The 27,197-nt window shown below is 33.4% G+C and overlaps 4 protein-coding genes and 1 non-coding gene across 7 annotated transcripts; 1 reads left to right on the forward strand and 4 right to left on the reverse strand.

The window, feature by feature from the left end:
* Positions 1 to 342: 342 nt before the first annotated feature.
* Positions 343 to 457, reverse strand: LOC112417657 (U5 spliceosomal RNA). Its single transcript, XR_003008249.1, has one exon. It is a non-coding gene; the product is annotated as a U5 spliceosomal RNA (small nuclear RNA).
* Positions 458 to 6,589: 6,132 nt separating this feature from the next.
* On the reverse strand, positions 6,590 to 10,352 carry LOC25500338 (UBX domain-containing protein 1). Its single transcript, XM_013588714.3, has 11 exons — positions 10,170 to 10,352; positions 9,912 to 10,007; positions 9,723 to 9,799; positions 9,475 to 9,554; positions 9,062 to 9,122; positions 8,285 to 8,352; positions 8,124 to 8,205; positions 7,688 to 7,771; positions 7,494 to 7,571; positions 7,054 to 7,173; positions 6,590 to 6,898 (listed from the first exon to the last, which is right to left on the reverse strand). The coding sequence occupies exons 2-11, from the start codon at positions 10,003 to 10,005 to the stop codon at positions 6,719 to 6,721; spliced, it is 924 nt and encodes a 307-aa protein (XP_013444168.1). The 5' UTR covers positions 10,006 to 10,007; positions 10,170 to 10,352; the 3' UTR covers positions 6,590 to 6,718.
* A 2,806-nt stretch (positions 10,353 to 13,158) lies between these two features.
* LOC25500340 (uncharacterized) lies at positions 13,159 to 15,406 on the forward strand. Its single transcript, XM_013588716.3, has 4 exons — positions 13,159 to 13,552; positions 14,423 to 14,560; positions 14,799 to 14,891; positions 15,011 to 15,406. The coding sequence occupies exons 1-4, from the start codon at positions 13,246 to 13,248 to the stop codon at positions 15,145 to 15,147; spliced, it is 675 nt and encodes a 224-aa protein (XP_013444170.1). The 5' UTR covers positions 13,159 to 13,245; the 3' UTR covers positions 15,148 to 15,406.
* A 331-nt stretch (positions 15,407 to 15,737) lies between these two features.
* LOC25500341 (GPI transamidase component PIG-T) lies at positions 15,738 to 21,097 on the reverse strand. Of its 3 annotated transcripts, none has more exons than XM_013588717.3 (5): positions 20,749 to 21,097; positions 18,333 to 19,580; positions 16,926 to 17,072; positions 16,657 to 16,837; positions 15,738 to 16,072 (listed from the first exon to the last, which is right to left on the reverse strand). In XM_013588717.3, the coding sequence occupies exons 1-5, from the start codon at positions 20,977 to 20,979 to the stop codon at positions 15,894 to 15,896; spliced, it is 1,986 nt and encodes a 661-aa protein (XP_013444171.2). In that variant the 5' UTR covers positions 20,980 to 21,097; the 3' UTR covers positions 15,738 to 15,893. The 3 variants fall into 3 exon arrangements, with proteins under 3 accessions (XP_013444171.2, XP_024628514.2, XP_024628515.2); XM_024772746.2 differs by having other exon boundaries at positions 18,333 to 19,594; positions 20,749 to 20,885; XM_024772747.2 differs by lacking the exon at positions 20,749 to 21,097 and adding an exon at positions 20,218 to 20,689.
* Positions 21,098 to 21,997: 900 nt separating this feature from the next.
* LOC25500342 (GPI transamidase component PIG-T) lies at positions 21,998 to 24,748 on the reverse strand. The gene is made up of 4 exons (XM_039828699.1): positions 23,506 to 24,748; positions 23,272 to 23,418; positions 23,003 to 23,183; positions 21,998 to 22,306 (listed from the first exon to the last, which is right to left on the reverse strand). Exons 1-4 carry the CDS (start codon positions 24,370 to 24,372, stop codon positions 22,182 to 22,184), a joined length of 1,320 nt encoding a protein of 439 aa, XP_039684633.1. The 5' UTR covers positions 24,373 to 24,748; the 3' UTR covers positions 21,998 to 22,181.
* Positions 24,749 to 27,197: the final 2,449 nt, after the last annotated feature.

Consider the following 27,197-nt stretch of genomic DNA (forward strand, 5'->3'; position numbering starts at 1 on the left):
GTCAATCAATTATGACTACAAACACAGAACCACATAGCCAGGTGGAAAGAAACTCCCAGGGTGTTTGGCCACAATTTCTAAAAGCTAGTACAAAATTGAGAGTTGGAAGGAATTTCTAAAAGCATCTGTGTTATTTTAACACAATTTCCGACATTTTATATCTTTGAGTGTGGACATTAGTCCCCATGGAGAGAAAACGGATTTGATTTCGCTGAAATACAAAGCATGGTATACAATTTTAAGCCTAATCAAGGTTTTAACTAAGTTTGTTCCTCAATTGAATAAATTGATTAAAAAAGTTTCAACTTTTTTTTGAAATAAAAGTGCTTACTATTACTGCAGAGTCCTCTATAGAAGACTCTTCCAAAAATTGGCATATGCCGTTAATAGTGACGAGCCCACAGTATTCTTTAGTCAAAGGCGAAAGAATAGTTTGCTTTGAGCTCATCACACGGCTGCGTGAATTGAATGGTGGAAGTCTCTATTCATTTTATATTATTAACAATTTTATTTCACACATGCACTGGTCGATGTGGGCTAAACTCTGGTCTGACCTCTGTTTCCACTTATAGTCTGTTTTGGAAGTTCTCCCCATCCACTCATTACTAATGCTTTCTTACTTTCATATTTTTCAACAACAGCAGTTATACAAATCCATAGTGAAATATGAGGATCCAAATCCATAATAAACATGTATATGTTGTAAAAAAAATTATCTATCTGACTGAATAAAAGGCTTTTAGTGAAATTTACAATTATTTGGCAATGACTAACTTAGATAACTTTATTACATGCTCAGGAATAAATAACAGCAATGGATGAAACCTAGCAATTAGAATTAGTAGATCATTATGAATGAGCCAGAAACACGCTCAACTCCTGAATCACATCCACCATGTTTGGTCTTTCATCGGGGCTCTCATGGATACATTGCATTCCAAGCTTTGTTAGAATGCTTGCTTCAGAGTTAGAATATCTTCCCTTAAGATTTGTGTCGATGCAATCATCAAATTTGAAAGATTGAAATGCCGTCCGTATTGAACCGCCTATCGCTGTCTTACCGGATAAAACTTGAAGTACAATAACTCCAAATGCGTATATGTCACTCTTCTCGGTAAAGCGTCCCATAGTAATGTATTCGGGAGCTAGGTATCCCATTGCAGCACTTACTTTTAGAGCCGAGAAAACAACATCGTCTGCGAGAAGCTTGGGAAGTCCAGCATTCCTGATCAATGGATTAAAATCTTTGTCAAGGAGAACATTCTCCACTGAAATATTCTGGTTTACTATCCTAGGTTTACTTGCTTCATTGCTGTGCAGATATCCTATACCTAACCATTTTTTAGACACTTTAGTTGAGATGAGACTAATGGAAAAACATAGATTGACTAGGCTCCATATTATCTGGTAACAAGTGGGAAAAAGTTCAATACAAAGAACTTTGTACCGGATTGAATTTTTTTTTTTGAGATCGTTGTATTAACAAATAGATTTTGTAAACAGAAACTATTTGATATTTGACTTCATTAGCTAAACACTGACTAATACCATAATCAGGTAATACTTCTTTTCTGTTGAAATTGTAATTGGTAATATGCTGAAACAATAATGTATCAGTCTTGGGTTGATTTGGTGAATAGTTGTCAAAGGTGAGAGATTTCAGTGGTTTTAAGACTGTAACAAATATATGCACACTTTGGCTGATACTATAACCAAGAAAAAGACGAGACATGTACTTTAATACATCCAATTTTATACACATAGACTATAAAACCATGTTAGATAGTTGAACTGCTAAAAAGAAACTAATAGAGCATTTTACAAATCAAAGACAAATGAAAATACTTCAACCAGAAAAAATCTTATGTGTAAGATTTGCTGAAGCAGAACTAACAAACTGATTATGCTGCAATGCATCCTACAACTCGTCCCTTGGGGGTTTCGGATCCCCGAGGGACGGGTAGATTATTTTTTTTTCCTTCACAACGATGACCATATTTTCTAGGACACCTCATCCTCTTTTTAGTTCCACGGCAAAAGCAGCATCTTATTTCCGTGATCTGATTTCTTTGGTTACACATTAGTTCAGTCTTACCGAGGCCTTGTTTTTCCAATGCTTCCTTGAATGTTTTGAAGCTGATCTCCGCTCCGCCTGGCTTGATGCCCTCCTTGGCCAGAGCCTGTTGAACACGACATTTATTATGTAACTCCAGGGCTGTTTTAAAGTATGTTGGAGGACGGAAACCTACGGAATCCCCGTGTTTACTCCATTCATGCATCCACAGATTTTGATGTTTTCCTCCAGTAAGAGAAGGCCATTCAGTCATTAGGGCCCCATATAAGTCATCTGGAATCTGATAAATTTTTTAAAACAATTAAAATTGAACCCTTTAAAAACGAAATTGAATTTTAAAGTCAGATATTTATAAACATACCTCATATCTTTCTTTGTTTTTGTTTTTGTTTTTCTGAGATGGGGGTTCATTTGAGCAGTGCGTTGGGTATTTATCAAACCATAACCCATGTATCGTAAAACGATCATCTACAAAAGACTTGTCACATCGGCTTGACCTACAAAATGTGCCGACCCAAGTTTCTGACAAACGATAATAATCAAAAGAGGATGTGAAGTCAAATGATGACTTAGCATTGACACTTTCACAACTTTGCATAAGTATTAAAACTATACAAAGGAGAGAGTAAAATCTTCTTAATTTTCCAGACCCGACCTTAATCCTCGCCTTATTCCTCCCCTTATCATCAGTGGGCCATTTCAGCTCAACCTCAGCAATGTCTAAAATCGATCTCTCCATTGCCTTGCCCTTTCCCTTGGCCAGACTTGTTTCTTTTACATCTTTTTTATCAGATGTATCGACTACCATTACCTCGTTGCCACTTGCAAGCCTAACTTCATCATCAAGCAACTCCTCCGCTTGCACCAACACCTGCACCCGAGCCTTCCTCTTTCCCATGTCCTGTACTTGCTTGATCAACCCAGTCCACTCTTCGTCTTCATCTTCTTCGGATGTTCCAGCTTCTTTGATTTCCTCTTCAGGGACTGCCGTAACTTTACTTGAGGTGGAGCGAGTTCCTGATTCAGTGCTCTCAATCTGGATGTTCAATCTGTTGCAAAGATCAACCATTTTCTTCACACATTCCTTCACCTGCCCCTGGAAGAACATATAAAAAAACTTTAGCATAACTTGTACGTGTCATTATACCTAAACTCGGAACAGTTTTGCTCTTAATGTCTTTTGAGAAATATAGAGATACTATTAGACATAACATGCCATACACTTAAGTTTTCAATCAACATACTTGAAGGCCAATTTTGCTCGTAATGTCTTTTGCAATTTCGCTATATTTTGAGGGATATTGGGTTTTGACAGCTGCCAGAAAAGCGGAGATTGCAATATGAGAAGGCATGCAGTGAGCAAAGGCGTGCTCTGCAGAATAAGAAGAGAAAAATTCCAATGAATATTAGTATATATTCTCCTAGCATGACTGTTGGACTAAACATAGAAATAGCAAATTCTAACGAGCTTGAAGTATGAAATCATTAATGCATAGAAAATTCTGTTTACCTCCTTGAGCTTGAACTATGATCTCATTAATGCTATGGCGTTTAAAACCACAGAATTTTTTGAAATAAGGGTAATAGTAGTTCAGAAAGCAGAAGGCAGTCACTGATCTCATTGGCAATTGAAGTTCTTGGAGAATGAGAAGCTCCATTCTCATTACCATCGGCGGAGTTATCCTCACATTCATGTCCCTCTGTGCAACCAGTAAGTTCATTTAGTGAATTTAAAATCAATGCTCTATTGGAATATAAATTTATTTAGTTTTAGGAACCGAAATGTTTCTTTTCCATCGTCTCTTAGCGAAAAACCAGTCACAGAGTACCAATTCAGTCTGTAAAAACTAAGTATTGTAGAGTACCAATTCGCTGTTCTTTCATAAATTGCTATACAACCATAAATTAGAGTTTAGAAAATTGGTGTTATTGTCGAGTAGTTATATACACTTTATCGATTTTTAGTCTTCCATGAGAGTCTAAAAACAGATAAATGTTTGAGATCAATAAATTTGAAAATTCTGCAATAATTTAATAGCGATAACAAACATATTTAACCATAACTTAAAATCCGAAGTAAATTGACACGTACATATAGGTTTTCCAAAAACCGATCAACGGAGAAGGAATTTGTCCTCATCTTGGCAGATATGGTGAGACAAGAGACAGCGATCAAACGAACTCTTTCAGTCTCAGTACGACCTTCCACGTCCTTATGAAAACGAAAGAGAGTTTTCAGTTTCAACACAGAAATAAGTCAAAAACAATATACATATACGAACAATATTACCTCCAGATTCAATTTGTGCTGCGATTTGAAAAGATTGAAATAGTTCATCACAAGGTACGGAATAAATGAATCAGGATCATCACTCCTCGAGAACTGAATGTAACAAAAAATCAGCACAGCAACCATATGATTCAGAAACTAAATCAACTACAAATTGATAAGAAAAATTAACTACAAGTTGAAATTGAACACAAACAATTATAACAAATTTACACAAAGCGGGAGAAGAATCTAACACATCTGAACAAACTTCAAGAAAACAAAGCTCAAAATGATGACTGACCTTGACGATTACAGAAACAGCAAGATTGCGAAAAAGAATGTCACGAAAGCTTGTGAAGAAGTCTGCTGCGGCGATGAACTCGGATTCGACATTGAAGTAGTTCTTTATGATATCAAGTTCTTTTCTGGCAGGAACTTGAAATTCAGGTTCGGAATCATCCATTGAAAGAGAGGGAAAATCTGCAGTGTTTTTCAGTTATCTTTCTCTCTCTAGTTGGTTGCTGAGTTTATCTCTCTAGTCTGTTATTTCATGTTAACGGAATTGGAGGGAAAGCTTTTTTTTTTTTTTTTTTTTTTTTTTTTTTTTTTTTTTTTTTGTGATAGATGGAGGGAAAGTTTTTGAACTTTGTGAATTGCAAATCTAACTACTCCTCCATTCTAAATTATAAGCTAAAAAATAAAAATCACACTTATTAAGAAAATTAAAGTATAAGAATTTGTAGCATAGTTTTTGTGTGTTTTCTTTATAATAAGTTTCATGGAAATATGTAAAAATAATTTTCATTGGCAATTGGTTATGGAAAAAATAAAAGAGAGAGAAAATTAAATGTAATTTGCATTTAATTTCATGAGAATAAGAAAAAGTTTTTACTGGAAAAGATAATTTTTTTAAAAACAAGATTAAATAGAATAAAAGTTTGTCTTTTTTGCTTATATTTTGGGACAAAGAAAATGAGTTTTTTTTACTCTATATTTTAAGACGGAGGGAGTAGTTTAGAGACCGGCGTTGCTCGGGTTAGGTATTAAATAAGTTTTATAAGTTTATGTACATGAATACGTGTCAGTATATTAGATTGAATTTATTTAAAATTAAAATTATAATAATATCATAAAAATAAATATAAATGATAAGATGAATGTCCAATGCAAGAATAAAAAGTGTAACAAAATCAATAATTAATTAGCCCAGTAAGAGTTTTGGGTCCCTTTAAACATGTCGTCATGGGTTTGTTTCGTGACCCATGCGTATGAGAAAGAAAATCGATTGAAAGGGAAGAAAGTGGTTGAATATATATATATATATATATATATATATATATATATATATATATATGGGGCTGTTAACTTACACTCACTTAAAAATATTAAGGTGCAAGTTAGCAACCTACACCCAGTAGTATTTGACTAAAAGACCAAATTCCACTATTATAAAACACTTAAAATTAAAGGACAATTTTGTCATTTACACTTAATTTAAAATAAAAATAAAAATACCCATAACCATTTTCCTAGTTTTACGCGTTGGACATTATGCTGTTGTGAATCCTTCGTAGTGTGAAATTCAAAGCCAGGGTATATTTAAGGAAACATGTTTGTTAAAGCATGTTGGAAAAATAGGAAATTTACAAATTTACCCTTTATTTACAAGAGAAACTAAATATGTGGAATTAGTTTTTTGATCAAATACTAGTAGGTGTAAGTTGCTAAACTTGAAGAAATAATAAAATTGGTGTTTGGCAAACTTGAAGAAGGAAAAATGTTACTCAAGCCTTTCCAAGGTAATTTTGTTCTCATTCACACGTTTGGTGGAAAAATTTCTTAGGAGACTATGCATCCCAAAGTCACGTTGTCAAAAACTTAATTTTGGGGTTATCAAACATGAGTTCTCACACAAAAAGATATTTTTGTTCGAATACGTATGTTAGCTCTTAAATCGTGTATTTGGTTTAGTCATACCGATTTGATTCTTCAAGAATAGGGGATCCACGTAAGGAAAAAAAAAGAAGTTTTCTAGTTGATTTACAAATTAGTAGTTGATATTTAAACAAATTCGTAGTTTATTACGAATGTGCTTAATGATAATTTGAACCGAAGAATGAAAAATGGAAAAAAATAATAAACGTGAATGATCAATACAATAAATTGAAAAGACTGTTCAATTTAAAACTTTTTTTTAGGCATGTTCAATTTAAAACCTACAACGTTAAAAAATAACTGTGATGTTAAGTAAAAAAAAAAAGTTGCATTCACTCTATTGCAACATTTAACTATGCATTCAGTCAAAAGAATCATTTAACATTATACATGCCAATGTAATAATCCACTTTCAAAACTAAATCAATAATAATGAGTTAGCAAGTACTTAAAAGTCCAAAGTAAGGATTTGTCATTGCAGAATTTAAGACAAAACCAGCTGAACTTAGTAGTTCCATGTCAACCTTTTCACTAGGAAGATACAAGAAATCACCCGTTCTCTCAAAACCACATAGCTCAAGAAACTCTACACCTCCATATAAACTTCCAACTCTATCCTGTTAAAGAAATGTGGAAGAAATAATTTAAAGCCAATCTTGATACTACATGTTAAACACTGTTTCAAATGCATATGGTGTTTTCTTGTAGACAAATGTGTACATTATTATATGCATGATCAAACACAAATGTTTTGTTTTGGAAAATGTCTTACTTGGAATAATGGATTGCTCAGTCTAATCTTCCTGTATTTTTCTTCATTAGGATTCTTGACAACATTTCCAACATACACTAGAAGTGTTTCAAAGGCCCTTCTGATTCTTGCATCCTCACCCTATAGAGAATTTGAATATTGTTAAATTAATATTAAATACTATGTACCGACAACAACAACTAACATGTCTTTTCAGGATGTGTTGACTACTCATCAGTTCCTATGAAGCACCAACACGGTGTCGACGTGTCAGTATAATGTTGTGTCATGTCCAATATCCATGTCGGTTTCGATGCTTCGTAGATCAATTATCATATATCATTAAACTCATACAAAATCTACCATGCCAAGAGTTATGTTTAAGTGTGGTCTTTCATTGTTGTAAACTTGTGTAGATTGATACACATGAGTTTTGGAGTGTCTAGATGATAGTGTTTCACCTTGTGTTCACGCTTGAGAGACCTCAAACATTCTCTTAAGTGCTCAACTTTTGTGGTTGTATAAACAGGCTTTGAAATCTGCAAGTTCCATTGAAATGTCGATTTAGATAACACAATCTCAATAGGAAACTGAAAACAAGATTGAATATCAGATTGAGAATCCAATATAAAATGAAAACAGATGTTGTTCATACCTTTTCTTGCTTTATCACAATGGCTGGTGATCTCACATTTGCTTGACTTTCTAAAGGTAATCCAAGTATAGACCTTCTATTTAACTGTAAAGGCAAAGGTATACAAAAAAAGAAACCATTTTAACATTCAGGATACCAAGAGGTTGACATAGTTAGAAGAAGCTATTATGTAGAGTTTATGAAAATAAGCTATTCTGAGGTGAAGAGCTTATGAAAATAAACTCAAAACAACTTATGGACATGTATATCTGTTTCCATAAGCACTCTCAAGTAGTCTCACAAGTGCTTATGATACTAGATAAGCTCGAATAGGCCAATCAAAGAACAGGTGCAAACTTAAAATGAATTTGAAAATGAAATTTGTCAAACACAATATACTAGATCAAAAATAGTGATTCACACTCTTAAAGAAATATTTGGAAAATCAGTTCTATACCTTATCCTGCTCTAGCTTCTTGAGGATGTCACTCCTAGCTCTTTGTTCTTCTTCTTTTTCTGCTTTTCTCAAGGATAAATTCCTGATAATAGGGCATTCATGAATAATTTCCTTACAAAAAAAAATAACAGAAAAGAAGCAACTAGTAATCATCGAGATACCGTTTTCTTTCATTTTCTTCTGCAATCCGCTTTGCCTCAAGGAGTTTCTTACCTGATTGAATCCTCTCCTAAAATCATACCATTGAAAAGATAATGAAAATCTATGCTAGAATGTTTAAGGGATAACTGCTAGAGATGAAACCAGAATTAATTAAAATCATAGTAACTGCATGCTTATTGGCTATACTATGAAAATAGCGCAACTTGTATATTTTTGGAGCTGAGAAAAGATGTCTCTTTGAAATATGCATCACAATGTTATTAAATAGTGGCGGCCATATATAGCAGCAGCATAGCACTATAGACTATAGCGTAGCGGAATTTGAAAAAAATCGTTATTGTTTCACCATATGCTATTTAGTCCAAAATATTGTCAAATAGCAGGTATATGGCGCTATATCACTGTTGTGTAACAGAATTTGAACAAACCACTATTTTTGGCAATCCGCGGTTAACAACACTGAGATATCACGATCCAGAAATTTGAAATGCAGCTATTGAAAAAGAACTATTAGAAGATGATGGAACAAACAAAATGCTATAGAAGTAGTCTTCATTGTTTTATTAGTAAAAGTTAGTTCCTACCATATACCTATGATGAATACCTAAGACTTTGGTAAATTCATCCGTTTCATTTGCATTTGTTTATCATATTTGTAATTTCTTTCTAACACAATCACAGTATAATGTGATGAAGCAAATATAGGGAGGAGAAAGAAACAATAAGAGATAAGTAGTTGTAAATAATGTGTGAAGAAGTTAATAAAATTAAGGTACCTTTTCCCTTTCTCTTTCCATTATTTTTTCTTCATTCTTTTTCCTCTCGCGCATTTGTTCCCTGCAACACTTAAATATTATAGAGAATACGGAAAAGTATGAAATACCAATATAGACACAGACCGTCAAGAGTCCCAAAATGAATGAGCTAAGGTTTGAATATAATTTTATAAGTAGAGACAATATTGTCACTCTACAAGCCGGTTTTATAGGGGTTGGGTTAGACCAATGCCAAATTCTAAGAACCGGACACGACATAAACACGGACATGTAAACACCGATAATAACTTGAAAAAATTGAAGTGATTATATGTAATTAACAAATGCTAGTGTAGTGTTGGTGCTGCATAGACAACCAAAAGAAAAAAAATATGTAACAATCTCTCTGATAGTAGAGAGAGGGATCACAAAACCTTAAATACTGTGCTTTCATTCTCATTTCTTCTGTAATAGGGAATGATGGAGAGGTATCAATATCAATGTCTACATCTACCTGTTAAAATTTTAACAAATTAGACTAATGCAAATCAAAGTTTTGGATTAAAGTGATTGTTTTTGTTTTGCAATTACTTAAAGAGATCTATATGCATCTTTTGAAAAACTTAAAAACAAATACCTTGAAGAAATATAAAAAGAAGAAAAAATGAGGGTGTGAAAGTACCAATGGAATCTCATCAATATCTGTGTCATTCTCATGATCAACCATCCAAGATATAGCATCCTCTAAGCTGGTGTTGCCTAGTAAATCAAAACATTTGTGTTTAAGGAAATATGTACAAGAAGCACAATTCTTAAGTATGTAATAAGGAAACACAAGTTGTTAATAGAAGCTCCTGATTTTAATATGTACCAGAATAATAGAGTGCTCTTGTTGCCCTTGCATGTGGAAATCCCATTTCTTCAAGGTCTTCAATCAACTTTTCATTCACTTTTGGAACAGCCATTTCTACAAAAATAAAATGATAGAATGTGACAAATACATACAAATCATATGACACCAAAATTATTAGTATTACATGTTACATGAAAGATGAAGGATTTTCAAAAATATGGAGTAAAACAAAAATTAAAAAAAAAGGGTTGCATGAAAATTTTATAATAGAAATACCTTTTACAAGTGCCAAAGAAAATAGAAGGTAGCTAAGGAAGCTATGAGATGTTGAGTATAAATCTGTTTACAACTCTTCTAGTGACTTGAAGGAAAACCAATCATGCAAGCAAATAGAAGAATGAAATGCTATGGAAGATGATTCTTCTAGTGTGTCCATTACAAGAAAATGTGAGAAAACATATAACAAAATTCTGGATTTTTCTTCCTTTTCCTTTTATTTGTTTCTTTTGCCTTCAACATTCTCATTCTCATTCTGATTCTTTCCTTTTGGTTTGCTTGCTTGCCAAGAAAAGAACTTCTTGCTATGAATTTTATTGAAGCACCACTTGTTGAAGGAAGTTTAGTAATAGACATTTCGGGTGTGTTTGGTTTGCAAAACAGCAAGTACTGGACAGAACAGTACAACACAAGGCAGAACAGCACAGGACAAATTTTTTATGGCATTGAGTAATTTTGTTTTATACGATTTTTGAGGGACAAAATGCTATTTTGGTATTTTAGACAACTTGTACGTGGGACAAAAAGTTGTGCTGTGGTTTGGTGAGGGACAAAAATATGAGTTTTTGTCCTGTCCCTTGCCTCCAATTTGTCCTGTACCTGAAACAGTTTTACAAATCAAACACTGGACAACTAGAGTTGTTCTGTCCTGTCCTTTATTTTTTAGCAAATCAAACGCACCCGAACAAGTACTTTGAGCGGAACCAGTATCACTCCATTTCAAGATTTTTTTAACAAAACATGAATTAAATATGAATTTTTACATTTTTTATGGTTAAAAATTCATATTTAATTTATGTTTTGTTAGAAAAATCTGAATTATTTTGGGAGAGATTTTTACAATATTCTACACTTTTCTGCACAATTTTATTAAAAAAAAATACAAAAATTAACTTAAACATAGGGACCAAAAGTAGTGATTGAAAATTTTATAGGGACCAAAAGTTGAAGGAAAATTTTAGAGGGACTAAAACGAAAAGTTGGTATATTTATAGGGACCAAAAACATATTTAACCTTGTTTTTTTTTAAGGAAAAGTGAATACAACTATTTAAATGACCCAAAGGACATCACTTTAAAATTTCAATTTGGTTAACCAAATGTATAATTTTTAGGGTTAAATATATTTTTGGTCTCTATAAATATACCAACTTTTCATTTTAGTCCCTATAAAACTTTTCTTTCACTTTTAATCTCTATAAATTTTTCAATCACTACTTTTGATCCCTATGTTTGAGTAAATTTTTGTATTTTTTAATGAAATTGTGCAGACATATGTAGAATATTGTAAAAATCACTCCAAAAAAAAAAAATTATAATTTTTTATCAAAACATAAATTAAATATGAATTTTTCACCTACAAAAATATTAAAATTTATATTAAATTCATGTTTTATTTAAAAATTTTAATTTTTTTTGGAGAGATTCTTATTATAATATTATAAATTTTTCTGCAAAATTCTATTAAAAAAATATGAATTCTAAATATGAGTTTACTTTAAAGGAGAGATCAAAAGTGAAGATGAAATTTTTTAGAGGAATTAAAACGAAAATTTAACATATTTATAAGGATCGAAAAAAATATTTAACCATAATTTTAATTAGCTAATCCACCTTCCCTCATAAAAATTAGCTAGTCAAAATACTCAACTCTATCATTTACCTCAAATGACACTATTTATTATTCCTTTTGTTCAATTAATTAGCTAGTCAACCTTAACCCACAGCCCTAAAAGGAAACCACATGTTAATATATTTAACACCATGGCTCCACACCACACGGTTTTCACACCATCTTATGCCCTAATTTTGCAAAAATCATTTCCCTCACGCAATTACACATTTAATTGATTCACTTCTCATTTAAGGTAATCAATAGTCCTATAAATTGGAGTGATTTTGGTGACAATTTCTTCATTGCAAAACAAATTGATTAGAGAAAAAAAATAACAAAGTGTGAGTTATCCATCACATTGCTATACTATGGCAAAGTTTATCACCACTTCGTTTGTCTTAGTTCTCATTGTTGTGGCATTTCCGAATGGTGCCTATAGTGTTGATGAGGGTGAAGGAAGAGGTAACTACAAACTGAGGAAAGATAATCCTAATTTATACTCCGATTTTGTATTACAAGTGCATGGTTTTTCCTCATGCGTGCATTCTCTATGAGTTGTGTTATTTGAACATTTATATATGTGACAACTTTTGTGACAATCAAAACTTTACAAATGAAATGAGGTAGTGACACAAAAACCAAAGCAATAAAGAGAGAAAGTAAAAAGATAATGTGAATATGAAAGATAAAGTTATCACAGAAGTTGTAAAAAATGGTTGTTCAAATATCATTTCTCATTCTCTATAATCAGATTTGTGCTCAAAAACCTCCAAGTACTCTTCCATGATAAGTAATCGTGGCCATGCTCTTTGTGTGTTATATTGATATTGATATCTATATAGACCTATCTATACTAATAATAATGTTTGTGTCATTGTGTGAGTGTGAGAGTATTACATTACATATATAGCTACATATTTACTCTCTTTGTGTGTTTTGAATTTGTATTATGGTACCATGTTATATGTTATGGTTTATGCGATAATGAAATAAATTAATTTCTTTTATGTACTTTACTGTGATTATAGGGTTTTTGTCTTATCGGACCTCTATAACAGTAAACTATGTAGAAACTTGGTACAGTAGATTGTAGTTTTGTTTGCATTTTTCTTTTTTAACCTTGTAAAAAAAAATACAATTAACTAATTTTTTTCTATTTAAGAGAGCGAATTTTCATTTTACAAATATTAAAAACTAAATTAACGTACCCTAAATTTTTTAAATATTAAAGTGCTGATTTAGCCGTTTATTTTCTCAAATTGAACCTAAAACCTAAAGTCAAATACTTGATGTCCAATAAAACGATGACCCGACCCACCGACCCAATAACCCTATTCGGATCTTACTTTGTGTAGACAGTTCGAGAGAAAAACACATTAAACACAGTGAAACTTCGAAACAAAGAGTGTCTTCTGAAACAAATTTTGTTTTGTTTAACGTTGGTGTTTAGAAAGACATATCAATGTTGTTGGGGAAGAGAAACAGAGAAACAAAGATATCACTGTTATGCCCTTCACTCTCAAAGTCAAAAAGTGTTGAACTTGTTACTTGTGATGATGAAAAAATTGATCTTGGTTCCATAGCTATAGCTTTTGGGTTAGACCCATCAACGTTGAGGTTGAATGGTTACTTTATAAGTAGAGGAGTTGATCTTATTTCTTCTTCTGTTACTTGGAACTCTCTTCTTTCTTTCTTCTCTTCTAGAGGTTTGTCTACTGGGAAAAGTAACCATGATGCTATTGTTGTTACTGGCAAAGATGTTAACAAGGGTATTGTTTGTCAAGTTTTATATTTTTTTCTTGGTTTTTGTTTTTGTTGAAATTTTTTTAGTGATTGGTTGATGATGTTACTCATTGAAAAGTTGAAGTTGAAGGTTGAGTTTAGAATGAATTTCACACTTTAAGGCTCTTTGGAATTTGGATTTTCTTATTTGAACTTATCTGCTATTATAAATGCTTGTAAAACTGTTTGGGAGAGTTTATAGAAATAACTTATGACATGTCCATAAACTGTTTTCAGCTTATTTCCTTAAGCTCTCTGAGATAGCTTATGAAAACACAACTTGTAGTTTACACATGGAAAACGTTTAACTTTGTTTTATCTTTTGCTAAAGAAGTAACTTACATATAAGCGCTGATACTGTAAGCGCTTGCAAGTGTGTTTAAAGTCTCACATTGAAAGGGTTGTATGAAAAATACTATATGAGCTAGATTCAGATTACATTAGGTCAAATATTTTTGGGACCAAGAATTGATGAAGTTATATCAATTTTTACAATTCATAAGGTGTTTAAGATTAGCATACATCCCTTGAGATACTACACTTTTTTGTGTGTGCGGGGCGTGAATATCTGCTAATACACCCTTTCTAAGAAAATTAGTTTAGGGAATAGGTTTTGTGTAAGTATACCTTATTATTAGTCAACTTTTTATAAATGGTAAATTTTACAAGTCTCACAACTATTAGATTGAAACTTGAAAGTTCACATAACATGAGTGAAAGTTGATTGCTTTTTCATCATATCATCTTATTTTAATGAAAGTCTGTGACTGTGAATGACTAAATTATCTAAAATTTGTTATACATGATCACCAAGGTGATAGAAAACTCCTAATCTAGATTGAGTTGTGCTTATGCAGGAGGACATGAGTCACTAGATTTTCGAAAAGGGATTAGCAAGGTGATAGAAACTGAGCATGCATTAGATAGCAGTAGAGGGAATCAACTTGATGATATCAACTTGCACAAAAATAAAAAGTTGAAAGAGAGCAAATCAGGTATATGTCTTCATTTATATGTGAAGAATTTATAACTCATTTGAAATAACGTTTCTTATAGAATAGTGGTCAACATATAAAGCAAACAAAATTCAATTTGATGATTATAAGTAACAGCATTGCATGATTGTCTGCTACGTATCATTTTGCAAATTTAAGTCGGTATTTCGGTACACTTCTAGGTGAGTTATATTTGAAATTCATTTTAATTAATATTGTTCTTTGTTCTTATCAAAAGGTGAGATCTTGAATGGTCTAAACTGCAAGAGAAAGTATCTGTCTGAAGATGTCAACCAATTCAAGAAGTTAAAAATAAACGAGGAAAAGTCAGGCATGTTCTTATTCTGATCCCTCTATTTTTCTATATCTTGCACTCCTATTTCTTAGTTTAGCCCTTCTATACACTTGGTTTGTTTTCAACATTAACAACTTCGATGGAACTCTTGACAGATCTTCGAGATAAAGTCGATGAGTTCTCTGGAAGCATTTCACGCAGCCAGTTTACATGCAGTTACACGAGTAATAATGTGAAGAGGATAAGAGAAGATGAGGCAATTGTAGCAGCTAATTACAAAAGGATTAGATAAATCTCAGAAAAAACAGTAGTCTTTTTTAACATATCCTTTAGTGCAGAAAAAAAATTGAAGTATAGAGTTTTTTTTACAAATCCATTGTACACTCTTATACTTAAGCCTTTAGCTTTTAGTTTTTTCTTTTTAGTTATGTAATTGCTGTAAATTCATCAATCTGTATGATGTGCTTTTACAAGAAGAGAACATTGATTTTGAGGTGCCTCGGATGATGTACTACCAAACCAGTTGTATTATTAAAGTGGCATTTGTGGTATATGAGAAATTTAGTCAAAAGTTGCTATTTCAAATACTCCCTCCGTTCCTTTTTGTTGGAGAAAATTTTGTTCCTATTTAACTGTCACTTTCAAAGTTCAATGCAATATTAAATGTTGTTTTACCAATATTGTCCTTAATTATTTATTGCGGAGAGAGAAATATATGAAATGAGATATTAAATTAATAAGATCATTATAGTAAAAGTATAGCTTATGGCATAAAAAGTAGTATCAATTGTTAATTGTCTTGGTTTGTGTAAAATGTCAAAATGTGACAATTAAAAAGGAACAAAAACTGAATCTGATGTACTATTAGAATCCATTTGTTGGTTTACACGTGTTAAATGTAGTCATGTGTGACTTTGATCAATTGAATAACAAAAATTAAATCAAGTACAATGGGCAGTGGAAGTAAAGCTATATTGTTGTACATAAATTGTACTCGATCAGAATATAATACATCTAACACTACAAAGTTGGATGGTATCATTTCAAGTAGTATTGCCATACAACAGCAAGTCCTGCAACCATTAATACTTTAAGAATCAATTTTGGATTAATGAAGGATGATGATGATGATGACTGTTGTGGTGGTGGAGTGGACTCTGATGATCTTCCCCTTAATTTATTCAGTATTCGACGAAGGAACACAACTTTGTTTGCATCTACAAGCAGAAAAATACTAGATATTAGAATCTGAGCATGAATAAAAGATAAAGGCTATCAGAGTAAGAATACTAAAACAAAAGGAAGGAGACCAAGGGTGGGAGCAGAAATACACGTCGCAATCAAAGTTTAGATCGAATTATCCAAGCCAAAATACACACGCATACATTCATACACGCTTCAGCGTTGTATAAAAACGAGTCATGGATCATCATCACCAAAATAACTCATGTAGAATGTGGATAAGAGAAGAACAACTCATTTTTTTAGTTTGCTATTAAACTTGCATGTCTAGTTTGTCACAAGTACTTGCCATTAATCTGGAAAATTAACCCAAGGAGAGTCGTAGGTGAGGATGTTTTTATGGGTGGGTGGTGTGTGTGTTGGGCTTGGGGGCCGTTATACTTCTTTGTAACCCTAGGTAGTAGGTATAGTTCATTTACAATTTCAATATGCTTCAAGCATAAAATAGAACTCTTGGTTTGTCCTGTTCTAACATGCCTACTAAACACTACCAGTTGTGTCATATACAATAGAATTACTTTAGTCCCAACATACACAGAATACAAGAGTCAAGAGTTACCTTTGTTTTTCAAAAGTCTTTCCTCCTCTCCAACTCGTCTTCGGAGTACATTTAGCAAGGATCCAAAATACAATGCAAAAACTGTGCAAGTAATTGTGATGACGTTGTAAGGCATGCTGAAATCAGGAGTTGTTAGGGGTACGAGCAAAACTTCTGTGTATGAGAGACTAGGGCTCTTTTCCTGCATTAAAGATCCACATTGTTAGGTATGACGGTAATCTTATATTTTACTGGAGTTATGAGAAAAACAAGTGGTAGAATCAAATAACCTGTAATTTAGATAACATTGGCGACTTGCTTATAGAGTCATTAGAAAATTGCAAACCAGCATGGAAGTCAGGAAAGCTTATTATTGCTGATGGGATGTCAAATCCCTGGTTGGCATCTGGAGGATATTCATCAATGTGCAAGAAGCCCTATGTGCAGACCAACAAAGCATGTCAGAACACCAAGACTTATCCCACTAGGTGGGATCAGCTACATAAATCAAACGTGTCATAATATTCTATCATAAATCATTTTTCCAGCCATCCTAAAATGGTCTGTAGTGAACTTATCACATACATAGCTACACATAGGTTCTAATGCCATATCGATTGAAAAGAAAAACGATCATCGCATTCATGCTGCGATTACATATACCTACATTCATGTTTAGTTAGGGCCAATAAACAGGTAGCAGCTCAATAAAACCCAGTTTCTTTAACTCGTGTATCAAAAGGCGGGATAAAAAAAAAAAAAAAAAAGAAGATAAAGGGTTAAACAGGCGGAGCTATGACACAATCGTATCAGCAAATGATACTAAACATCTAAACCAAGTCAACATCACTCAAACTAACACTCAAAGAGTGACTAGGCAAGTAACAAGGCAAGAAGCACTTCATGGAAAGAAACCTGTATCAGAAATAAATAGATAAATGATTCACAGGATCTATATCTTCTTCAATAATCCATTCAGCTCAGGCTGGTTTAAAGGTGGCGTGCTTAGAGAACCTACCCTTATGTTAACTCGAATTCAAACACTGTTAGGATGTCTTGGCTTGAGCTTCTATGGAGCTAGCTTCTTGTGTAATAAAATAGCTAGTTACAACATTGTCAGTTTTGGTCGAGCAAGAAGTCAAAAAGCTAGGCTCACAATTTAACGAAATGAGCTTAAAAGTAATTAGGTTGTGAGTCAGCTTGATATGTTGTGCAGGCATGTGACATTTTAAATTTTGTTGTGATTAGATAGATAAAAACTTTATTCAATTTTTCATTTAAATTAAAAAAAATATATATATCAATCATAGGATTCAAGCCTAACTCATCAATATCAATTAACTCCTAATGAGCGAAGTATGAATAAAAATAAACGAGCTTACTTAGCAAAACAAGTTTGAGCTGGGCTTATTCTGGTAAGATAAGCCAGGCTTAACTTAGCTTGACCCACTTTAACCCCAACTTTGAATAGTTCAGAAGGTCATATATGTATGCCAAATATATATTTTGCAAGTTCTTCTCCTACTTTCCTATAATATCATTATCAGTTTAATTTATTTAGTAAATAATGATCTTCTTATTAAGATTTCTAAGTCTGTTTATTAACATTAACTTCTGGAGTTTGTCAATCAAACAAAGAGTGGGTTAATTATCCAGAAGATAAAGAAATATAAATGAAAATAAGAATTTGAGCATACCTTATCAAAATCTATATTTAATACAGCAGATTTAATATCACAAGGAAATCTGAGGACCAGCTCCATCACTCCTGGTGATACTTTGTCTTCAGAAGGCGAAACACTCATTTTCTCAACAAAGTCTGTGACTGCTTGAGGCTTTTCATCTACTAATAATTGTAAGGTATGATAATATACCTTAATATACCAAGGCACAATTTGCAGAACATTAACTTGTAACTTACACTTCTCTTCAACATTATTGACTGCAATGAAGTCCTTGGTCAATTCTGTAGATTTCAAGGATATTGCAATCGAACCCCTTTCGTTTCCACTGCCCATTAAAAATCTACTGGCATACAAAGGTGCATGTGAGGAGGACCAAACAACTGGATACTTCCATGTTAAGCTTAAATCAAATTGTTCAGCGTCATTGTATTCTTTGATTGAATATTCATACAGAATTGATGAGCTCTTTTCAAGTTCTCTATGAACCCTGTCCGGCGTATTAGATACTTCAAAGACAAGATTCCTTCTCAAAACGTCTATACTTGTGTCATTAGCAGCATATGCAGCAGTATTCTTCTGGAGATTCTCAAGTTGATTGACTAGATCTCTCTCCACTTGAAGGTAGACATTACTCGACTTAGCAAGAACACACCTACCATTGATTTTTCGTCCAAATATTGAGCTCAGAGACCAGCTTGGTTGAATCTTTATTTCATCGGGAGAGCTCAAACCAGCTCTCTGAATATCGGGCTGAAGTACAACTGTAAGTGTTTGTTCTAGAATAATTCCTGATTCTAACCCATCTGCAAGAGCTTTGGATGCTGTCAGGTGCAATCGTTGTGAATGATAAAAACTCCTGTAAATAGATGGTCTATCCATTAAGGCTGAAAGTCCAGCTTTATCTCGACAAGGAAGGAGTTTCAACCATGGAGTAAGATTCTCTGTGCAAACAGCTTCGCGCGGCAGTGAGCCATATCTTAAACTACCTAAGGCTGACTGAGATGCCCATTTAGGAGCAGAATAAGAGCTAGAAGACTCTAGGAAGTTTATTGAAGCACAGAAGAGACCCGACAGAGAATGGGTTAAATTTTTCCAAGAAGCATCAACCTGATGTGGAGGGACATCAAAGACTGCCCACAGTTCAACTCCAGGAGGCTTTGCATTTTGGCTTGACATTGGATCAAATCCACCCCATCTTTCATAGTTCCATCGACCTTGTGTGAAAGATAACTCCATTGCTTTAACGTGAAATTTCTTAACCTGTCCATCCAACACTAATCCACATGTTAATTAGTATATTCAGGAAGAAAAAAAAAATTAGAATGCTTCTATAATTCGCAGGAAAAACACAAAAGCATAGCATATACTAAATACTAAAACATAAGCAAAGAAAATCAAAACCAGAATATCAATTTATAAAACCCAGAAGTCCCATTATGCAGTGACAACTAAAGGATTTCCCTTTTGTGCGAATATGTAAGAATTTAGAGGCACAAGACAGTTTCTTATCAACACTTTTTTACATAGTAGCATAGGGCAAAATGGATGAGAAGAAAACATAGCCACAAAACTTAAATGAATCGATGCAAATTAATGTATTACTACTGCATTCTGTACATGTATTAAATCTACACAAAGTCGCATAGATACAATCCTGCCAAGGCCGGTCCCAAACCCGGGTAAAAGGAGAGGGTTGTGTTAGGCCTCGACAGCCAACGTAAAACTTTGTCAAATCTCTATCCATGTAGCCGACCCCACTTAGTGGAAAAAGGCTTGGTTGTTGTTGTAAAGTCGCATAGATACATATCCCTTCATAATGTGAATGCGCAAAGTTACTGAAACAAACCAACTATTTAAGGGGTAAACTATATTTGTATCAGAACTGTACAATACTTACGGTCAATTCAGTTTAGAATGACATCCCGTGCTTTATCCAGTTTATGACATCATCTTAAAAGTGGATTGCACATATATGATCTAACAAGCAGACTGATGCTCACAGTCAAGGCGAGACAACTTCTACTCAACGGTGCTAGACATTCAACTCTTTGTCAACGGTCATTCATATACATATGTTAGATACCTCAGTAGAATTTGAGTCAATAAGTAACATTAACAGTCAGTGACTATACATTTCTAGATTGGTAGATATTCAAACGGAGAAGCTAGTGGTTCTGCTCGGCACAAGGTTGTCGAACCCAAGAGTCTAGGTAATCTCGTGTAGCCTACACAGACTCGACTCATAGAAGAGTTAAAGATATAGCCGAAGGTTTAACGATCATGATATATTCTATCTTCGATCTTCATTCTTGTATCATATCAGATCTTGTATTCAATGTTGATATTGAAAACAAAATTAGTGATAATTATAGAAAGTAAACACATAATTAACCCTAAAATGAGAAAGAGGGAAGTGCAGTAGACACACCAGCTGAGAAATGGATTTGGGGAAGAGATGGTGATGACGGGCGAAGGAGTCTTCATGAATAGGAGGAGCTTCGGTTTGGAAATGAAAATGCGCGAGAACTTTGCGATCTGGTAGGGGTTTAAGTAGCAATTCCTCTGAAAATTCTTCTTCTGCTACTATAGCCGATGATGATAGAATCGGAAGAAAGAGAATAAGAGAGATAACGAGGATCATAGTTGAAGCAACAGCCATCGTTGCTTGCTAGCTTTGGAACTTATTGCTGTGAGGGATGTGTACAGATTTTACTACGCTACAGAAGTTCCGCCATGAACGCACTGTGCGAGCGAGCTTCAGAGAGTGTTTTGGGCTTTATGTAGGCTGGGCCCTAGCCTTTTTTTTTTTTAATTTGATCTCAAAAACGACTTGAATGAGATGATAAAAACTCTTTTTCGACTTAATCTTAGCTCTTAGATTTGAGATTTTTTTTTAAATAATTAATGAGTAGCTTCTCATTTTAGATAGATATATTTTTGAATAAATATATCTTGAAGAAAAACCAACATTCCAATCTTATCCTTGTATTTCCCTATTTTTAGTGTCCTTCATGGTAATTTTATAATAAAAATTAACTTTTATGTAATTGTATCCAAACAATTGTTTAAAAAAAATGATAAACAAACATAAAATAGGTTCTGTTTTATTATATATCAAATCTCAAAAAAATAACTTTTAAATTATTGAATATCAAAATCCGTGATAAATAAATGTGCTCAAAATCAAACTGTGTTAAAATTTTTGCCACGTCGCCACAACCCATACGTGCATCTTGAACAAGTGATTTTACCAGCAAAAGAGATACTTTTTTTCCTTCAATCTCTTAACTTGTTCCAAACTCTATCAGTAATAAAATTGAAAATTTGATTCAAAGTATATAAAAGTAGGGAGCCCAAGGTATTTAAAAGAAGTTGGTATTTTTGATAGGCATCCACTCAGTAAAATTATCCTTGCTTTCAGTACTAGTATTTCTACAAAACATCATTTCCAACTTGTCCAAATTCATTTTTTGGCCTTAGACATTTTGATAAACTTTGAAGATAACTTGCACTTCCTTTGCTTCTTCTTCGTCATTTTTGTCCAATCTTCTTCTTGTGGTTATTAATGATAAATGTATTCAATTTTAATGAAATGGTTATAGTTTTATTTATCAAAACCAAAATAATTAATAAGAATATACAGTTGTCAATTGTCATCATTCATAAATAGAACACATAGAAAAATGGTTAGACAGAGGCAGCGAAAAGGTAATCCTATGGAGTCTCAAGCCAAGGCTTGATGAAGCCAAAGAAAGATGCATCGAGGAATATAATACACCAAATACTACCAAATTATATGGTATCATTTCGAGCAGTATTTCCATACAACAACAATTCCTGCAACTAATTGTAATTTAAGAATCAATTTTGGAGTAATACAGATGATGAGGATGACTGTTGTGGTTGTGTGGACTCTGATGATCTCCTCGTTAGCCTCGCAGACAATTTATTTATTGCTCGACAAAGGAACACAACTTTTGTTGCAACTACAAGCAGAAAAATGCATTTTATCAGAAGCTGAGTACGAATAAAAAGATATGGAGACTAAAGCTATGTAGCTCATTCATACCATGCACTTTTTTTTTAATGCTATAAACATGAGAAAGAATACTAAAATAAAAGGAAGGAGACAAAGGGCGGGAGCAGAAATACATGTAGCAATCAAAGTTTGGATTCCAAACAAAAATATATTTGATTTAAGTACTTCAGCATTACAGAGATATATTCATATTCATGGATCACCATTACCCAACAAACTCCCACAGATTATAGTAATACTCATTTTGCAGATAATAGTATATATCATTCAATGTATTAGGCAACAATCTGGAAAACTAACACACAGAGAATAAAATGAATCATAAAAAGTGAGGATGATTTTTGTGTGTGGGTGGGGCGAGGGAGGATGGGCGGTCAGGCATGGTTATCAAGGGGAGGATACTTTAGGCACTCGAGACATATTGGGATGACGTTCAGTTTTTTGCACATTTTTAGCTGAAACAAAATATACTTGTTGGTAACCCTAGGTATAGTTCTGTTATACTTTAAGTATGCCTCGAGTATAAAATAGAACTCATGTTTTGTCCTGTTCTAACTTGTCTATCAATAGGGTCGCTTATTGGTATACACAATATAATTACTTGTACCCCAAGATATTGGGACTAACAAGAGTCAAGAGTTACCTTTGTTTTTCAAAAGTATTTCCTCATCTCCAACCCGTCCTTGAAGTACCTTTATCAAGAATACAAAATACAATACAAAAACTATGCAAGTAATTGTAATGACCATGTTAGGCATACTGAAATCAGGAGTTGCCACGGGTACGAGTAAAACTTCTGTGTATGAGAGAACAGGGCTCTTTTCCTACATTAAAGATCCAGACTGATAAGTATGACAGTAATCTTACATTTACTGGGGTTATGAGCAAAACAAGAACAGAGATTCAAATAACCTGGAATTTAGACAGCATTGGCGACTTGGTTATAGAGTCATCAGAAAATTGCAAACCAGCATGGAAGTCAGGAAAGCTTATTATTGCTGATGGGATATCAAGTCCTTGAGTAGCATCTGGAGGGTATTCATCAATGTGCAAGAAGCCCTATGCAGACCAACAAAAGAATGTCAAAAGTGAGGTAAATATCAAGAAGAAAAAGAAATACAAATGAAAATAAGAATTTGAACACACCTTATCAAACTCGATATTTAATACAGCCGATTTAATCTCACAAGGAAGTCTGAGGATCAGCTCCATCACTCCTGATGATACTTTGTCTTCAGAAGGTGAAACACTCATTTTCTCAACAAAGTCTGTGACTGCTTGAGGCTTTCCATCTACTAATAATTGTAAGGTATGATAGTATACCTTAATATACCAAGGCACAATTTGGAGAACATTAACTTGTAACTTACACTTCTCTTCAACATTATTGGCTGCAATGAAGCTCTTGGTCAATTCTGTAGACTTCAAGGATATTGCAATCGAACCCCTTTCATTTCCACTTCCCATTAAAAATCTACTGGCATAGAAAGGTGCATGTGAGGAGGACCAAACAACTGGATACTTCCATGTTATGCCTAAATCAAATTGTTCGGTATCATTGTACCCTTTGATCGAATATTCATTCAGAATTGTGGAGCTCTTTCCCAGTTCTCTATGAATCTTATCTGGCATAATAGATAAATCAAAGCCAAGATTCCTTCTCAACACTTCTGTACCTCTGTCATTAGCATCATATGCCACAGCATTCTTCTGGAGGTTCTCAAGTTGAGAGACTAGACCTCTCTCAACTTGTAGGTAGACATTACTCGATTTAGCAAGAACACATCTTCCATTCACTTTTTGTCCAAATATTGAGCTTAAAGACCAGCTTGGTTGAATCTTTATTTCATCATGATAACTCATACCGGCTCTCTGAACATTAGGCTGAAGTACAACTGTAAGTGTTTGTTCTAGAATAACTCCAGAATCTAACCCATCTGCAGGAGCACTGGATGCTGTCAAGTGCAATCGCTGTGAATGATAAAAACTCCCGTAAATAGATGGTCTATCCATTAAGGCTGAAAGTCCAGCTTTGTCTCGACAAGGAAGAAGTTTCAACCATGGAGTAAGATTCTCTTAACAGACAGCTTCGCACGGCAATGTACCATATCTTAAACTACCGAAGGCTGACTGAAACGCCAATTTAGGAGCAGAATAAGAGCTAGAAGACTCTAGGAAGTTTATTGAAGCACAAAAGAGACCTGACAGAGAATAGGTTAAGTTTTTCCAAGAAGCGTCAACCTGATTAGGAGGGACATCAAAGACTGCCCACAATTCAACACCAGGAGGCTTTGCATTTTGGCTAGATATTGTATCAAATCCACCCCATCTTTCATAGTTCCATCGACCTTGTGTGAAAGATAACTCCATTTCTTTAATGTGATATTTCTTAACCTGATCATCCAACACCAATCCACATGTTAATTAGTATATTCAGGAATTGTTTTTTGAGAAGTCAGAATATAACAAAATAAAACCAATTTTTTATATATTATTTTATATATATACATGAATATTACACATGATTGGAAGGAAGCGGACAACAAGTTGCGTCACTAAGCTTTTTGGATGGTAAAACCAATCATCGTGAACACAACAGTCATGGACCTAGGACACATTACATTGCTATGCACGACATTTGCTATGCACAAAACTTTGAACTCTATGTAGAAGGTTAACGGTCTCGGGGTCAAACATAAACGGTGTTAAAACATGCTGATTGTCCGAACTAAAAAGTGACTATATAGACCAAAAACAAACTTGAAGATAATTTTAGTAATTGTTGGATCACAAGGGGGAGTCGGGGATCATATCCACATTGGACTTAATACATGTGAGAAAGACATTACACTTTAAAAAACGAGTTTATTGGTCCTTTTACTAATAACGATGAGGGATTTATAAGTCGCACTTACTGCACAACGATGCTAATAACATAATTAACCATACAATAAAAAAAATTAGCGAGAAAAGTGAAAAGTGCATACACACACACCAGTTGAGCAATGGATTTGGGGAAGAGATGGTGGTGACGTGCGAAGGAATCTTGATGAATAGGAGCTTTGGTTTGAAAGTGAAAATGTGAGAGAACCTTACGATCAGGTAAGGGTTTAAGTAACAACTCCTCAGAAAATTCTTCTTCTACTACTTTTGCTGAAGACGATGATAGAATCATTGAAAAAAGGAGAATGAAAGAGAGAATCGTTGCTGGAGCAAAAGTCATCGTTGCTTGCTAACTTTGGAACTCTGCTGTCTGTTTGAGTAGTGGTGTGTACAGACTAATAATATAGTTCCGCCATCAACGACCGAGCTTCAGGTTTTGTCTGTGGGGGTTTGAGTTTGACTATTTTTGGCTTTATATCGAATTTCGAGTTCATAGAAATAGTATGTTTTAAGGAAATAAAAGATATGTTTCTAAAATAACAAAGATATTATTACAAAAAATAAATAAAAAAATACTCTAGCGGTGTTTGTGTTGGAAGTGAATGGTTAAATTCTTGCACATATTCAAGGATTACTGACCTTCATTTTTTACCATGATATGCATACAAATTTTTTTAAAATATGTAGTATTTTTTAATATGTTTAAAGAGGGTCAAGTCTCTTACCACTTGGACCAATCCATTATTGATACACCAATAGTAGAACTCACTAATCATCTCACCATTGCAGATGGTCTAAGTTGTTTTTTTGGTCACTTAATGAATTTTTTGGTCTCACTTGGAACATCAACGTAACAAAAATTAATTATCTGACCAAAGTAAACAGAAAAATAACAATTAAGGGACCAAAACATCATTTTAGCATATTTTCTGATACTCACTTTTCTCACATACTTTTCCCTATAGATTTGCATAAAATTCAATGTGGTTTAGATGAATCCAATCAATAGAAGAAAGTGTGTCAGAAAAAGTATATTAGTATGCAAAAGGTTGTGAATCATCGGTAGCTTTTCATTCTTGCTGTAATTAACTGAATTTTATTAATCAAAACCCAAAAGGAAGGACAAACACGGGTACAATGTTCAAACATGAAGAACACACCCTTAACAAACCCTAGCTGCCATGAAATACAAGTTGACTGCAACTATGAAAAACACCGGTATCAAACTAGCATAACATGCAAAAGATACACCAACTTAACAAGCTACTCTAACAACCTTGCATTGCTTCCAAAAACACAAACCACCTTCTGAAGCTTTCATTTTGGCTTCAAACCAAGGCTCCAACACCAATTACAATGCACCAAAACAATCATGGCACAAAATGTTGTTTATTGCATATTTTAGTTGTTGCTTCTACTTAAAACTGTATCTTGCCTAACTAAATACAAAATGAGACTAAGAAAAAAGTTTTCTCCAATAAATTTGGTGGAAAATCAAATACAAACTTGTATGATAGATGATTTTGAATGATTGTTTACTCATGTACATATAGAGATATGCATTTTTAATAGTGTTGAAAATAGAAGAAAAATAATCCTACAACACTTTTAAAATATGAAAATATGTGTAATCCGATTTTGAAGATGTGAAGAAGAAAGAAAAAACTTAAGTTCTTTTTATGCAGTTGATTTGATTTTGAATAAATGAAGAAATAATATTCATATCTCTTGTATTCCGGTTATCAATTTTCTTCTTCTGCTTCATTCTGTTTTTTTTTTCTTTAATAATTTCAATTATGGATAATTTTGAATTTAGTCACAAAGAATGATTCAATATTGGCTTTCTCATTTAAAATTTCTGTAAACAATCTAGAACCTCTCTAACATGTGGCATACATAGTGAAATTTCATGGGAGTAGCTTTATTTAGTTTTACAATGACGTACTAACATTCTT

The sequence above is a fragment of the Medicago truncatula genome, chromosome 8 (genome assembly GCF_003473485.1).
Source record: "Medicago truncatula cultivar Jemalong A17 chromosome 8, MtrunA17r5.0-ANR, whole genome shotgun sequence".
Lineage (NCBI taxonomy): Eukaryota > Viridiplantae > Streptophyta > Magnoliopsida > Fabales > Fabaceae > Medicago > Medicago truncatula.

What these genes read in the sequence shown, in the direction of transcription:
- LOC25500341 (XM_013588717.3), bottom strand. Translation starts at nt 20,979, where the DNA reads ATGGCTGTTGCTTCAACTATGATCCTCGTTATCTCTCTTATTCTCTTT. An exon ending in TAAATATAGATTTTGATAAG is followed by an intron (nt 17,073 to 18,332) that starts GTATGCTCAAAT and finishes GTCTGCACATAG; the next exon opens with GGCTTCTTGCACATTGATGA. An exon ending in AAGACTTTTGAAAAACAAAG is followed by an intron (nt 16,073 to 16,656) that starts GTAACTCTTGAC and finishes TTCTGCTTGTAG; the next exon opens with ATGCAAACAAAGTTGTGTTC.
- LOC25500338 (XM_013588714.3), bottom strand. Translation starts at nt 10,005, where the DNA reads ATGGCTGTTCCAAAAGTGAATGAAAAGTTGATTGAAGACCTTGAAGAA. An exon ending in TTGTGATAAAGCAAGAAAAG is followed by an intron (nt 7,572 to 7,687) that starts GTATGAACAACA and finishes TGGAACTTGCAG; the next exon opens with ATTTCAAAGCCTGTTTATAC. An exon ending in CTCTCAAGCGTGAACACAAG is followed by an intron (nt 7,174 to 7,493) that starts GTGAAACACTAT and finishes AATTCTCTATAG; the next exon opens with GGTGAGGATGCAAGAATCAG.
- LOC25500340 (XM_013588716.3), top strand. Translation starts at nt 13,246, where the DNA reads ATGTTGTTGGGGAAGAGAAACAGAGAAACAAAGATATCACTGTTATGC. An exon ending in TGGCAAAGATGTTAACAAGG is followed by an intron (nt 13,553 to 14,422) that starts GTATTGTTTGTC and finishes GTGCTTATGCAG; the next exon opens with GAGGACATGAGTCACTAGAT. An exon ending in AATAAACGAGGAAAAGTCAG is followed by an intron (nt 14,892 to 15,010) that starts GCATGTTCTTAT and finishes AACTCTTGACAG; the next exon opens with ATCTTCGAGATAAAGTCGAT.
- LOC25500342 (XM_039828699.1), bottom strand. Translation starts at nt 24,372, where the DNA reads ATGGATAGACCATCTATTTACGGGAGTTTTTATCATTCACAGCGATTG. An exon ending in TAAATATCGAGTTTGATAAG is followed by an intron (nt 23,419 to 23,505) that starts GTGTGTTCAAAT and finishes TGGTCTGCATAG; the next exon opens with GGCTTCTTGCACATTGATGA. An exon ending in CAATGCTGTCTAAATTCCAG is followed by an intron (nt 23,184 to 23,271) that starts GTTATTTGAATC and finishes TCTTTAATGTAG; the next exon opens with GAAAAGAGCCCTGTTCTCTC.